The sequence below is a fragment of the Haliotis cracherodii genome, unplaced genomic scaffold, assembly GCF_022045235.1.
Source record: "Haliotis cracherodii isolate W230 unplaced genomic scaffold, xgHalCrac1.p SCAF_14, whole genome shotgun sequence".
NCBI classification, from domain to species: Eukaryota; Metazoa; Mollusca; class Gastropoda; order Lepetellida; family Haliotidae; genus Haliotis; species Haliotis cracherodii.
Window position 1 is genome coordinate 34538108 of NW_027266269.1, and position 15239 is coordinate 34553346.

At 43.5% G+C, this 15239-nt stretch overlaps 1 protein-coding gene across 3 annotated transcripts in view; it reads right to left on the bottom strand.

The window, feature by feature from the left end:
• Window positions 1-477: 477 nt before the first annotated feature.
• Window positions 478-15239, bottom strand: part of LOC139461211 (paired amphipathic helix protein Sin3a-like) — a 44379-nt gene continuing 29617 nt past the window's right edge. For all 3 annotated transcript variants that reach the window (XM_071242812.1, XM_071242811.1, XM_071242810.1), the window contains exons 16-27: window positions 14506-14663; window positions 14188-14268; window positions 13457-13640; window positions 12938-13064; window positions 11538-11651; window positions 10399-10598; window positions 9688-9871; window positions 6679-6848; window positions 4871-5053; window positions 4251-4426; window positions 3354-3597; window positions 478-2385 (exon numbers count right to left, since the gene is read on the bottom strand). In XM_071242812.1, coding sequence (XP_071098913.1) covers window positions 2140-2385; window positions 3354-3597; window positions 4251-4426; window positions 4871-5053; window positions 6679-6848; window positions 9688-9871; window positions 10399-10598; window positions 11538-11651; window positions 12938-13064; window positions 13457-13640; window positions 14188-14268; window positions 14506-14663 — 2067 coding nt within the window. In that variant the 3' untranslated portion in view covers window positions 478-2139. The remainder of the gene's footprint in view (window positions 2386-3353; window positions 3598-4250; window positions 4427-4870; window positions 5054-6678; window positions 6849-9687; window positions 9872-10398; window positions 10599-11537; window positions 11652-12937; window positions 13065-13456; window positions 13641-14187; window positions 14269-14505; window positions 14664-15239) is intronic.

Below are 15239 nucleotides of genomic sequence, written 5' to 3' on the forward strand. Positions count from 1 at the left end.
TACTCACCAGTGATGTCAAATATGTTGATTTCATTCGGGCATATTTTAAATATGTTTAGTAAAGGCTGCATATAATTAAGAAAATAATGGAATATATTATTCCTGATCAAAAAAAAAGTTTCAGATACAATTGTTGCCGATCCTTGCATTAAGAATCCTATCAAGTTATATCATTGGGTGTGTCTTGACCGAATCACCGGTCGATACCAAGAAAACGTGTGTACAGCTGATTGCTGTTTCTGGCTTAGTTTACGAGAAAATACACAAGGTAATCTTAATCCCAAGATATAAAACAATGCCTAGAAGAACAATAAATACTATTTAAACGGTAAATAAACATGTCTGGTGATTTTTTATCTCAAATTTCGAATTTGTACTGACGAAGTTTCTCAGCACCACTTCTTTTGCCGGACTTCGCTGAAAGAGTACGGTGTAAATTTTTTCTGCGCATAATATTCAAATTTTTTTTCTCCAAAATATTGAACCGCTAGAGGGGGGTGCGCATTATACATGGGTGAGCACTATACTCAAGAAAATACGGTATTGGTAATTCGGTCAAAATGACTTCTCCGATATTTATCAATAATTGATCGATATGTAGTTAACAATTACCGATCTCTATGATCGATATCGATAGCCAGCCCTAATATACAGCACAACAAATGTTATTAGACAGTGGTACTGACTGACCCGAACACAACTGGCTCACACTGACAATTCCCCGAAACCAAATCCAGACCAGGGCATCACTGTGGAAAATCCTGACGATAATTTAGAACATGATGTGTGTATTGTATATCAGGTGATATACAAGAAGAGTCAACAGGCCCCATTACAAGACTGTAGCTGCGGAAACAGAGCTATGGGCTGGTCCACTTGACAAACCGACGTCCATTGGTCACTAACACAGAGCTAAGAAGCCCTTCACTAACATTCATGAGTTGGATTCTGATTTTTCAGCACACTTCACAAGCTCTATCGGAGTGAACTTATAAGAATAACATTTCTTACCTGTTAGTTCCTGAACCATTCACCAAATTAAATTCAGAGTAATATTTCAATAAAAACGTATTTTGTCCAAACTTATGTTTTCCCTTTCGCTGAATTTAGCAGCAATAATTCTGTAACAGCAATAATTCCAGTTTCCCAGGTCATAACTTTCGACAAACTGCACTTGCATATGACACATTTAGTGTATTTTGTAAATGGTTTTGGAACTAGGCATAAAAATATCCAGAGCTTGTAATAGTGGTTCAAGATCAGTATAAGAATTATAAGAAAGTTGCCACAGGGGGATTTGTAGTTATGTGACCAGTACATCGGAAAGTGAAACGGACAGTACACAGCTAACGAGAATGCTGCCTTGGGTCACGTAACACGTACGCTACGAGGTAAAGGAATACCCTCATAACACAACATGGCGGACTCGTGGAATATCCGCTGATCGGCTTCAGCGACGACAGACTCCTTCCTCCTATTACACCTGGAATATCCCCGGACACCATCGGCACCACCACAACGATCATGATACACAATACGTCGGACGGTGCAACATCACACACCGAACATCCTTCAACTCAACGACACCACATCCGCCAGAGTTGAAAAGGGTGTTGAATATCCATTCCGTAATGTGAATGAACCAGACACCATCATTAACAGTAATCCATCTTGGATTACATCATCAAACCGCTCGAGACAGAGTTTTAGTATTAAGAGGCTTTGTTGATTGCCTACAGCACTCAGCAACTTGAAATACAGGCAGTCTTGGTTGCCTACAGCACACGGTGACTTACAATGCAGGCAGTCTTGGTTGCCTACAGCACACGGTGACTTGACATGCAGGCAGTCTTGGTTGCCTAGAGCACATGGTGACTTGCAATGCAGGCAGTCTTGGTTGCCTACCACAGACGGTGACTTGGCATGCAGGCAATCTTGGTTGCCTACAGCATACAGTGTCTTGAAATGCAGGCAACCTTGGTTGCCTACCGCACTTGATGACTTGATTGTTTCCGCCAAAGCACCAAGATACCTCATTATATCTCTCACAATATTGGTTCACGATAAACTTCTACTCATGACAACAGATCGTCAGTGTTTCTGCTGACAGGGCAGAGCTATCATCAACCTGGGGGTGGGTTACTCAGGCGGGGCTTTGACCTGGGGGTAGTAGTCGACGGAGTAGCGGTGATACTGGTAGTAGGGGGCCCGGTCGGGGTAGTAAGTCTTTGCACACGTGGTTTTGCAAGGTTGCATGTCCTCTCCCTTGCCCATCATCCACTGCGACGACAGTGTTTCCAGTTCGGACGAGACGTTTTCCTTCCTCCATTTGTTCACCCAGATCATGAACTTTTCGTGAAGTTTTAGCGACACCCGTTTGTGAGACTGGAACAAAAGAAGCAGCAGTTAGAATTTGTTTTTTTATTTATTGTTTAATGCCGCACTCAGCAATATTCCAGCTATATGACGGCGGTCTGTAAATAATCGAGTCGGGACTACACAATCCAGTGATTGACATCATGAGCATTGATCCACGCAATTGGGATCGATGACATGCATCAACCAAGTCAGCGAGCCTGACCACCCGATCTCGTTAGTCGCCTCTTACGGCAAGCATTGTCGCCTTTTACAGCAAGCATGGGTTGCTGAAGACCTATTCTACCCCGGACCTTCACAGGTCGTTTGCAGGACTGTAACAACAGTTAGAAGAAACACCAATTTGCGATGCGAAGGTATGTGTTATTGCCATAGGATAAGTATTTGATAGTTATTTGATTGACTCACATGACATGCTTAAATAAGAAGGCTTGTAAATTATCAAGTTTGGACCAGACAATCCAGTGACTGACACTATAAGCAATGATCCATATCATCAGATACCATATCACTCAACCAAGTGACTGAGTGAGTTTGGTTTTACACCCCTTTTAGCAATATTCCAGCAACATCACAGAGGGGGGCTTCACACATTGTACCCATGTGGGGAATCAAACCCAGGTCTTCGGCGTGATGAGCGAACGTTTTAACCACTAGGCTACCCAACAAATTCACCAAGCTGAACACCCAAATGCATTAAGTCGGCATAAGCTGATGGGAAACAAGCCTAACAGGGAATCTGTAGATATCACAGAGATTTATTCAAATCTAGTAGGGGAACAAGGAGTGAGTATGGTTTTACGCCACTTTTAGCAATATTCCACCAATATCACGGCCGGGGACACCAGAAATGGGCTTCACACATTGTACCCGTGTCGGGAATTGAACCCGGGTTTTCGGCGTGACGAGCGAACACTTTAACCACTAGGCTACCCCACCACCCCTGGAGAACAAGGTCGACTAAATCCCCATCTCACCTCTCTTGCCCTCTGCAGCGCCATCCTCTTGTACAAGTAGCTCTCGCTGTTGACGACGTAGACCATCTTGAAGGAGTTGACGTTGAACTTGCAGCCTGTGCTATCCAAGATGTCCATGTCTTCAGACGCTTGCGCCTCCGTCCGTACCGACTCGTCCTTCTCTCGCTCCTTTTCTTTCTCTTCTTGTTCTTTTTCGCCTTTGTGTTTCTGGTTTTTGTTGTGTTGGCGGGTGTGACGCACATTTCTGAGGATGTGATAGGTTGAAAATAATAAAGCATTGATGTCTTTTCAAACCCAGAATCCACACACAGAGACAAGCATGAGGTATGGGGCCTAATCTGGCCTTGAATCCACACAGGGAGACAAGCATGGGGTACTGGGGACCTATTCTGCCCTTGAATCCACACAGGGAGACAAACATGAGATATGGGGCCTAGTCTGCCCTTGAATCCACACAGAGAGACAAACATGGGGTACTGGGGACCTATTCTGCCCTTGAATCCACACAGGGAGACAAACATGAGATATGGGGCCTAGTCTGCCCTTGAATCCACACAGGGAGACAAACATGGGGTACTGGGGACCTATTCTGCCCTTGAATCCACACAGGGAGACAAACATGGGGTACTGGGGACCTATTCTGCCCTTGAATCCACACAGGGAGACAAGCATGAGGTATGGGGCCTATTCTGCCCTTGAATCCACACAGGGAGACAAACATGGGGTACTGGGGACCTATTCTGCCCTTGAATCCACACAGGGAGACAAGCATGAGGTATGGGGCCTATTCTGCCCTTGAATCCACACAGGGAGACAAACATGGGGTACTGGGGACCTATTCTTGGTCCTTAGACCTATTCATACTCCAACTTCCCTATTCTCCACAACATAGCTTACCTTGGCAGGAATACTGGTTTCTTGGTAAGTTGCTCCTTGAGTTCGTCGGAGATGGTCTCATCTTGAGCCACGTACTTCTCAACGTACTCCGACCACCGCTCCACCTCCACCGGCTCATCCGACTGATCATGTTCTGTGTCCATCAACTCCAGGGTCAGGCGACAGTCCTTCTTGTACTGAACAGACACAACCCAGGGTTGGACATAGGGCTCCACTAACTACATAAAACATGCACCAGCGCTACCTATTACTGTTTGTTTGTTGTTTAACACTGCACTAAGTAATATTCCAGCTATATGACGTGGTCTGTAAATAATCGAGTCTGGACCAGACAATCCAGTGATTGACAGCATGAGCATCTATCTACACAATTGGGATACGATGACATGCATCAAGCAAGTCAGTGAGCCTGACCACCCAATCCGGTTAGTCGCCTCTTACGACAAGAATAATCGACTTTTACAGCAATTATGGGTCGCTGAGACCTATTCCACCCCGGATCTTCACAGGTCGCATCCCGAGGAGACACAAGTGGTTCAAATAGGTCGTAATTCACAACATGACGATTTTGTTGCAAATCTAGTTTGAAGATGAAGTATTGATAATGATTTGAAACTTACAATGACAATTTTAAAACAGTTTTCTTCAGACAGAAACATCTCGGCTTTACGCTGATAATTGGATTCCGCCATTACTCGCTGGTGCTGTGTTGCTAGGCGACCACCAACAGCGTTGTTCCGCTTCTCCTCCAAGTAATGTTCTGTCACCTTCTGGATGGAATCGTCTGTCACGATGTGCTGTAGCTGGAAACAAAACACACAGTGTACAGAACACGGCTAGCGCTTTAAACGTGAGTTAAAGAGAGAGATGGACTGTTGTCTAATGTCTCAGTCAGCCTTTTCCAGACATATCATAGCTGTCTGTAAAACACTGGCTGGGCACTTCAGAAATTTTGCCAGAAATTCAAAAACGAGAGGGGAACCCCCCTTTTCAGTTCAAGAAAGGGGGGAATTTCCATTCAACCAGAAGGGGAGTGTATAAAAATCATAGGTAAGATCATGGATGTGCTTCTAACATACGGTTTGTCTAAATGAAATCTGATAGACAGATAGATTCATTCCGCTCATGCGCAGATCACCATTTCTAAATATTTCCTGGAATTCATCAGCATTTGTTTTCACAGTAAACACTACTGTTGTGATTATGACAGACTTTGTTTACATAAAGCTAGACTTCGCGATTTCTTTACTAATGAGAGACTTCTTCATGTTTTATTTCATATAATTATAGTTCCAAAAAATTAAATATTACACACGGTGAAATTCCAAATGCAGCTTTAATTATTTTTCTGATCAATATTTTATGCACAACTTGTTTGATAAGCCATGATCCTGTTAGCCGCCTTTGACAACAAGCATAGTCGCCTCTTACGACAAGTATTGGTTGCTGAAGACCTATTCTACCCCGGATCTTCACGGGTCAAAATGCTGATAGTAAGCAGACCAATCAATACTTTCGATTAGATACAAATAAACATAAATCATGCAAATTTCAACCTGCCTGTGTGTTGGTTAGCAAGGATAATGTCAATTTCAGATTAGAGTTACCCCCCTTTGGTCTGAGTCATTCGTGACCAACTCGTGTTATTCCGGGACGAGCCGAATAGCGACTCGTGCCCCTCTGGTGGCCATTTTTGCCACCGAGTTCCGTCTTAGCGCAAACGGGCATACCTAAAACAATGATCAACTCGTTGCGTAATGGTTCACACATTTTCCCCATATATAATATATATTTCAGATGCAATTTAAAGCACATCGGGACGTGCGGAATTATACAGTGTGATTAAACACATTTAACTGTGTATTGGGTATATTTTTAGATGCAAGACATATGTGAATTCAAAAATTATTCCTGAGGGATTCTTTGACGAAGAACTTGAAGTCATACGCGCATTCTGATTGGTTTGTCGTATTTTCGCACATAACATTCATCGATAGGGGGACGAGTCTTCTTGCAGGTTACGGAAAGGGGCGAGTGATGACGAATGGGTCTGAGTAGCAACAAAAAATGGCTGACTTTGAGTAGTCAGCAATATTTTATTCTTTTCTATTTCATTATCAAGCCTTAAAGTTGGTTTAATACTATTGCAATAGTGAAAATAGCCCAAATACTATCCCCTAGTACTAATTCTAATACTTCAAACTTTACTTATCTGCCCGTCACTGATATATATATATCCCCATAAAAAAATAACTTGTTTAAACATGATTTTTCCATGGCTTTTCCAATGTTCTATTTTCCAAAACTATTCCAGGCCTGGGAAACTCAAACCAAAATTCTAAGACTTCAAGGATTCTATGACCTGACAATGGTCTGTGCAAGGGAGACAACTGACAGGACAAAGTTCTATGCAAGGGAGACAACTGACCTGTCTGACAATGTTCTGTACAAGCTTGTCCATGGTAAATGCGACGTAGGCGTGGATGCCGTACATCTCCCGAAGCTGGTCCTCATACTGCCCCGCCTCCATATTGCCATCCAACAAGTTCTTGACCATCTCCAGGAAGTACTGGTAGTAATACTCCGGCTCCACCTCAACTGAAAACACAACACTGGGAGTTAAACACAGCACGACACACAACACTGGGAGTTAAACACAGCACGACACACGACACTGGGAGTTTAACACAGCACGACATACGACACAGGGAGTTAAACAAAGCACGACACACGACACTGGGAGTTAAACACAGTACGACACACGACACTGGGAGTTAAACACAGCACGACACACGACACTGGGAGTTAAACACAGCACGACACACAACACTGCGAGTTAAACACAGCACGACACACAACACTGCGAGTTAAACACAGCACGACACACGACACTGGGAGTTAAACACAGCACAACACACAACACTGCGAGTTAAACACAGCACGACACACAACACTGCGAGTTAAACACAGTACGACACACGACACTGGGAGTTAAACACAGCGCGACACACGACACTGGGAGTTCAACACAGCACGACACACAACACTGCGAGTTAAACACAGTACGACACACGACACTGGGAGTTAAACACAGCACGACACACGACACTGGGAGTTTAACACAGCACGACACACAACACTGCGAGTTAAACACAGTACGACACACAACACTGGGAGTTAAACACAGCACGACACACAACACTGCAAGTTAAACACAGCGCGACACACGACACTGGGAGTTAAACAGCGCGACACACAACACTGCGAGTTAAACACAGTACGACACACGACACTGGGAGTTAAACACAGCGCGACACACGGCACTGGGAGTTCAACACAGCACGACACACGACACTGCGAGTTAAACACAGCGCGACACACGACACTGGGAGTTAAACACAGTACGACACACAACACTGGGAGTTAAACACAGTACGACACACGACACTGGGAGTTAAACACAGCGCGACACACGACACTGGGAGTTCAACACAGCGCGACACACAACACTGCGAGTTAAACACAGTACGACACACGACACTGGGAGTTAAACACAGCGCGACACACGACACTGAGAGTTCAACACAGCACGACACACGACACTGGGAGTTAAACACAGCACGACACACGACACTGGGAGTTAAACACAGCACGACACACAACACTGGGAGTTAAACACAGCACGACACACGACACTGGGAGTTCAACACAGCACGACACACGACACTGGGAGTTCAACACAGTACGACACACGACACTGGGAGTTCAACACAGCACGACACACGACACTGGGAGTTAAACACAGCACGACACATGACACTGGGAGTTAAACACCAGGAAACACAAACCAGGGAATAAACCACAGCATGAAACACAATACTGGCTTGGAACTTTGTTTAGTTTGCTGCTTAAAGCCGCACTCAGCAATATTCCAGCTATATGACAGCAGTCTGTAAATAATCAAGTCTGGACCAGACAATCCAGTGATTGACATCATGAGCATCGATCTACCAAGTCAGCAAGCCTGACCATCCGATCCCTTAAGTCATCTCTTACGACAAGCATAGTTGCCTTTTACAGCAAGCAAGGGCTGCTGAAGAACTGTTCTACCCCGGATCTGCAACAGGTGAGTGAGTGAGTGAATATGGTTTTACGCCGCTTTAAGCAATGTTCCAGCAACATCACGGCGGGGGACACCAGAAATGGGCTTCACACATTGTACCCATGTCGGGAATCGAACCCAGGTCTACGGCGTGACGAGCGAACGCTTTAACCACTAGGCTACCCGACCGCCCTCTGCAACAGGTGAGTACCGTATTTTCTTGAGTATAGTGCGCACCCATGTATAATGCGCACCCCCCTCTAGCGGGTTCAATATTTTGGAAAAAAAGAAATTTGAATATTATGCGCAGAATTTTTTTTACATCGTACCCTTTCAGCGAAGTCCGGCAAACGAGAAACTTCCGTCAGTACAAATTCGAAATTTGAGATAAAAAATCACCAGACATGTTTATTTACCGTTTAAATAGTATTAATTGTTCTGCTAGGCATTGTTTTATATCTAGGGATTAAGATTACCTTGTGTATTTTCTCGTAAACTAAGCCGGAAACAGCAATCAGCTGTACACACGTTTTCTTGGAATCGACCGGTGATTCGGTCAAGACACACCCAATGATATAACTTTACAGGATTTTTAATGCAAGGATCGGCAACAATTGTATCTGAAACTATTTTATTTATCAGGAATAATATATTCCATTATTTTCTTAATTAAATGCAGCCTTTACTAAACATATTTAAAATAATAATAACCCTAAGCGAAGCAGCTGATCGCTATTCCCGGGTATTATTTTTTACATGGAACATGTCTGACCAGTCACCGTCAAGGCTCACGCGCACGGGATCACGTGAGCGCGAGAATTTCATGTTGACATAGAATCGTCAAACAAAAACAAATATGACTTTTTACGAGTCAAAGTATGTCATTTATGATATATGTATCCATTCTCTGTCAACTAAAGTTCGTTTCAAGGCGTCAATAGAGGTATTCTGACCGTGGTTGCTGTTAATAACGGTGAGTTGTGCGATCTTCCGATCGCTTCACACACGATTTCGCCGAAATTAATAAAAACAATATTATAAGGAATTTTGAATAAAATTAATAAAGTAAGTTACAAACATAAGTCCAGAAATACAAAGAACACTTTTTATAGACAGACAGTGTAATTACATAATTATTTTGCGTACTTCAGTATGGATTTGTTGACATGGTATTTCCGGTGTTTCGTGCTCACGGTAATGTCTTTCCATGGGGGGGGGAAACATCCAAACTCATAATTCGTGTATAATGCGCACCCCCTTCTACACAGCTGTGTTTTTTGGAAAAAAAGTGCGCACTATACTCAAGAAAATACGGTAGTTGGGGTGTGTACATACATGGAGTCTTGAGGCGGAGCGCCGTGGAGGTAGAGTCCTTCCTCTCCTGCTGACAGTGCTTCGACTCGTCGATGATGCGCTGTGTGTTGGTGTAGATCCATGACAGCCGCTCACACAGGATCTGATGCAGCCTCAGGAACAGGTACCAGTTGTTGTTGACGAAGAACAGCGAATACATGTCGTCCTGAAAACGTCAACTCACATACAGTTCCAACATTTGGACACTTTGTTTACGTTGACTGTTAATGTAAATAGTCTAGACCCAAAGAAATGTTCCCTGACTCTGTGAACACTACACAGGACTAAACACTGCTTGAATAGAAGTCTGATTTTGACAGTTAAAAATTGCAGCACTCAGTAATAACACAGTTAACGGTATGTGTTGGCAACCTGTAGTTAAACGAGTCTAGGCCAGACAATCCAGTCATTGATATCGTAAGCCACGTTCCGCACCATCGGGGTACAATGACACGTTATTAACCTGCTGGAGTACCAACAGGATACATTCAGGTGAGGTGAGGTGAAATGGGGTTTAACGTCGCGTCCAAGATTATTGCACTTATATAGGGACGTGCATGTACGTGTGTGTGTTTGTGTCGCTGCTTGTACTTGTCTGGACCGATGCCGAGCTTTAAAGGCTTTAAAAGACGACCACCCCTTGTAAACCCGGTCAGAAGTTGGCTCTATTTACTGCAGGTTTTAAATACTCACATCTAATCCATCAGCCTCGTCATACGCCAGTGTTCCGTTCACTACAGGTTTCTTGGGTTGGTTGACAACATTATTCTCCATCATCGTCACTGGATCTTCCTTCCTGTCAGGGATGGTGCGCTCTTTATCACTGCTGGAGATGAAGTTCATGTCGAACCTGTGGACCTGGTCGTTCCTGTCCCCTTCGTCCGTCTCCATGTCTGTAGTCCAATACACTTGTATTATTCATACAACATGATGGTAATCATCAAATCTTGCAATTTTTGTTTTGTTGATAGAATGTGCCTTTCCCAATTTTTAACTCAAAACACCAGATTTTTGTATGAGTTTGGTTTAACGCCGCTTGGAACAGCATTCCAGTGATATCATAGCATGTCAACGTAATGAGGAAAAGAAAGACAGAAATTATGCAGGTTTTAGATGTTTACCATTTTGGTGAAACCCATGAGCCCGGGTATGGCTCTGACAAAATTGGAAACAATCAGGGCAAACTGGGATTCGGACCCACGACCATCAGTTTCTGCCGGGCCAAGGGAGGCAACTCTGGACAGCGAATTATGACGTCTTGAACGACTGAGCCATCCTTGCCCAAAGAATTTTTATATGAATATTTTAAATGTACATGAGCCTAGAGTGACTTAAGATAGATATCAAGGACTTTTCAGATGCAATATTTTTACACATTCATTATTTCAAAAGCAAAGCCTGCCAGGTTCTTAAGTCATAATCTGTTTGAATAGGAAACTTTTGATGTTGCTGGTTCTTACCCTGTGATGTTTATTTGTTTTTTAACGCCGCATTCAGGAAATATTACAGCTTTATGACAACAGTCTGTAAATAATTGGACCAGACAATCCAGTGATTGACATCATGAGCATCAATCCACGCAACTGGGAGACTTAGACATGCATCAATCACAGTCGCCTCTGACGACAAGCATAGCCGCCTTTTGCAGCCAGCATGGGTTGCTGAAGACCTATTCTATCCCGGATCTTCACGGGTCATGAATCAAATATCTGTGATCTTATAAATTTCACCAATTTACATCCAACTAATTGAAATTAAAAGAATTGCAAAATACTTTGCAGAACTCTTGCTGCAGAACTTAAGTACTCTCTTCCTGGATGCTCTCCCCTTACCGTCTTCTCTGTCCATCTCGTCGTCACTGAGATCTCCGCGTGGCATGAAGAAGAGATCGGGAATGAAGTGTAGTAATAACTGTTTAATCTGTTGCTTGTCCTCTTTGTGAATACCTGAAACATAGCGGATTGTTTCCAAATAGTGTCAGCACCATCATGGTGGAACACTGTTTCCATGACAACTGTCAGACAAAAAGTGTCAGCACCATCATGGTGGAACACTGTTTCCATGACAACTGTCAGACAAATAGTGTCAGCACCATCATGGTGGAACACTGTTTCCATGACAACTGTCAGACAAAAAGTGTCAGCACCATCATGGTGGAACACTGTTTCCATGACAACTGTCAAATAGTTACTGTTTCCATGACAACTGTCAAATAGTATCAGCACCATCATGGAGGAACGAGGTTTCCATGACAACTGTCAGACAAATGTTATCAGCACCATCATGGTGGAACACTGTTTCCATGACAACTGTCAGACAAATAGTATCAGCACCATCGTGGTGAAACACGGTTTCCATGACAACTGTTAGACAAATAGTATCAGCACCATCATGGTGGAACACGGTTTCCATGACAACTGTCAGACAAATGTTATCAGCACCATCATGGTGGAACACTGTTTCCATGACAACTGTCAGACAAATAGTATCAGCACCATCATGGTGAAACACGGTTTCCATGACAACTGTTAGACAAATAGTATCAGCACCATCATGGTGGAACACGGTTTCCATGACAACTGTCAGACAAATAGTATCAGTACCATCATGGTGGAACACTGTTTCCATGACAACTGTCAGACAAATAGTATCAGCACCATCGTGGTGGAACACGGTTTCCATGACGACTGTCAGACAATCAGTATCATTAGGCATCATCAGCTATATGATGCCAGCCTGTAAATAATGGACCAATCTCAAACAGACAAACAAAGTGATTGATATTATGAGCACCACTCCAACGGTTAAGGTACGATAACTGGCATCCAACCACTGAGTCCAATCAGTTTAAGCTGATTGTTGACAAACATTGTTTGCTGGGACCTATCTTAACCAGGAATTCACTTTCGACCATCAGAATCCCCGAGCGGGTGATTGTTGGGAAATGTATAAAAGTTGTTTTGTTTTTGTTTTTTTGTTGTTTAAGGCCGCACTCGGCAATTTTTCAGCTAAATGACGGCAGTCTGTAAATAATCGAGTCTGAACCAGACAATCCAGTGATTGCCATTATGATTATCGATCTACGCAATTGGGATTCAACGACATATCAACCAAGTTAGCGAGCCTGACCACCCAGTCCCGTTAGCCGCCTCTTACAACAAGCACAAGATGGGTTGCTGAAGACCTATTCTATCCCGGATCTTCACGGGCAATTGTGTTCAACTTGACCAACCTGTTTGGCGTTTCATGTGGTGGATAACAAGACTGGCAGCATCATCAATCATGGATTTATCTTTATATGTATAAGACAGGTGTGCTCCCGCCGATTCCCCCGTCACCTCCGGTAGCTGCTCCTGCCTCTGAAATACACACGGCATCATCAACACTCGCTTCATCAACACTCACACCATCATCAACACTCACACCATCAACACTCGCTTCATCAACACACGGCATCATCAACACTCATACCATCAACACTCACACCTCCAGAGACGTCATGTTATTGTTCTTCAATCAGTTAAATCTCAAACGGTTATATATCACAGAGAAGGGGTGACATTTTGACAGGCCTGACGGGCCATCTACTTTACGTTTCAGCAAGCCCTTTGTAATTTTAACTGGCCACAGGCCAATGGGCCAGTAGTTAAATCAACCCCTGTAACAGGACCGTTAGATCTGTGTGTTGTTCCAATGGACCACTGACATATTTAGGTCCGAGTCAAACAGTCAAACAGTAATTTCTTCTTACCTCGTCATATATTGTTTCTATTTCATTGAGCAGTGTTTTCGATCGTATTGCCTTCACGTCGTTCTGCTTGAAGTTTATTCCTTGGTGGTCCAGTGATTTGAGGTAGTACTTTTCATTCTGTTCGCGCCAGATCTTGTTAAAGCCTCGCTGAGATTCACGCCATTCTTCTTCTTTTGCTTTTAATCTGATTGGTCAAGACAGGTCACGTGACTTCAGTGCTTCAAAAGGTTTGAATGTTTGCATGTTGTTTACGCCGCACTCAGCAATATTCCAACTATATGATGGCGGTCTGTAAATAATCTAGTCTGGACCAGACAATCCAGTGACTGATATCATGAGCAAGCCTGACACCTGATCCTGTTAGTCACCTCTTATGACAAGCATGGGCTGCTGAAGACCTATTCTAACCCAGATCTTCACCAATAAGTTTCCACATGTGCCAAAATAATCCCTTCTTGACCAAACGAGGAATTTACTCCACACTGATCCCTATTACAAAAGCCTGGACCAGACAAACCAGTGATTGAGCCTTAATCCAAGCCATAGGGTACGATGACACATAATCAAAGTCACCGAGCCTGACAAAGATGTCTTGGCAAACATAGGCTGCTGAGGACAAATTCTAACCTGGAATCTAACCCAGCGATATCCCCAAATTTCCAGCGACAGATACTGCAGCTATCTTATTCATTTAGAATAGTATTTAACGGAAGAGTTTTCCATGTACTGACCTTCGTAAAACAAGCGGAACAGCCACAACAGGGTTTTTCTTCAGACCATCAATAATATCTGGCGCTTTATCTCCGTATATCCTGGAAAATAACAGGAAAAGGAAATGAGGAAAGAAAACAAAAGATCCGGGCTGACATTCCCAGAGGTTTAAAGACTGCAGACTGTATGGAATATCGGCATCTTTTGTTTGTTTGTTTGTTGTTTAAGGCCGCACTCAGCCAAATTCCAGCGATATGGCGGCGGTCTGTAAATAATCGAGTTTGGACTAGACAATCCAGTGATTGACATCTAAATAAATCCCTACAGAGGTGACTCACCGGTGTATTGCCTTCCGATGAAGTACTTCCGACGTCCCTCCTAGCGTGTTGTCAAGTCGGAACTTGGCAGCATCCTCGGGGGCCATCCGCGTCAGCTTCTTCTGCACCGCCTCCAGCACCCGTATGCACATCAAGTTGGTCTCGATCACAACGTCCAGCTGAAGACAGAAACGCACCAGGATTTAATTATAATTCCAAAATAACCTGCCGAAGACGGCAGGCAAATTGAGATTGATATTTACTTTGGTCATTCTCTTTAAGTTCATATTTTCCCACATCCAGAGGTATTTCACATTGATTTAGTGCAGTGACTGTAACCTCATTAAGATTCCAAATCTTGCTCTCACAAATACTGCATTACTTTGAACATGGTAAGAGCGCTTCCTTTGTGGTTTTGTATGGAGCTGTATCGCGGTTTTGTACTCTGCATATTATATAAGCAATAATGAAATATCACCTTGGTTATTGGTCCACAAAGCCAGTAGAAGCCAATTGTAGTTCAAGAAAATAATATGACATAATGGCCGTCATTCTGAATGGCCCACATTTGCAGGGTTAAGTGGGCAACCTGTTTCAAAGTCCACAATGAGTGAGTGAGTGAGTTAGGTTTAACACCACTTTTAACAGGCGTGTCAGCGTAATGTGGGAGGAAAGTCCGAAGTGATGCAGTTCTCAGACGTTTACCACTTCAGTGAAACCCAAGAGCACGGGTATGGTGCTGACAAACCTAGAAA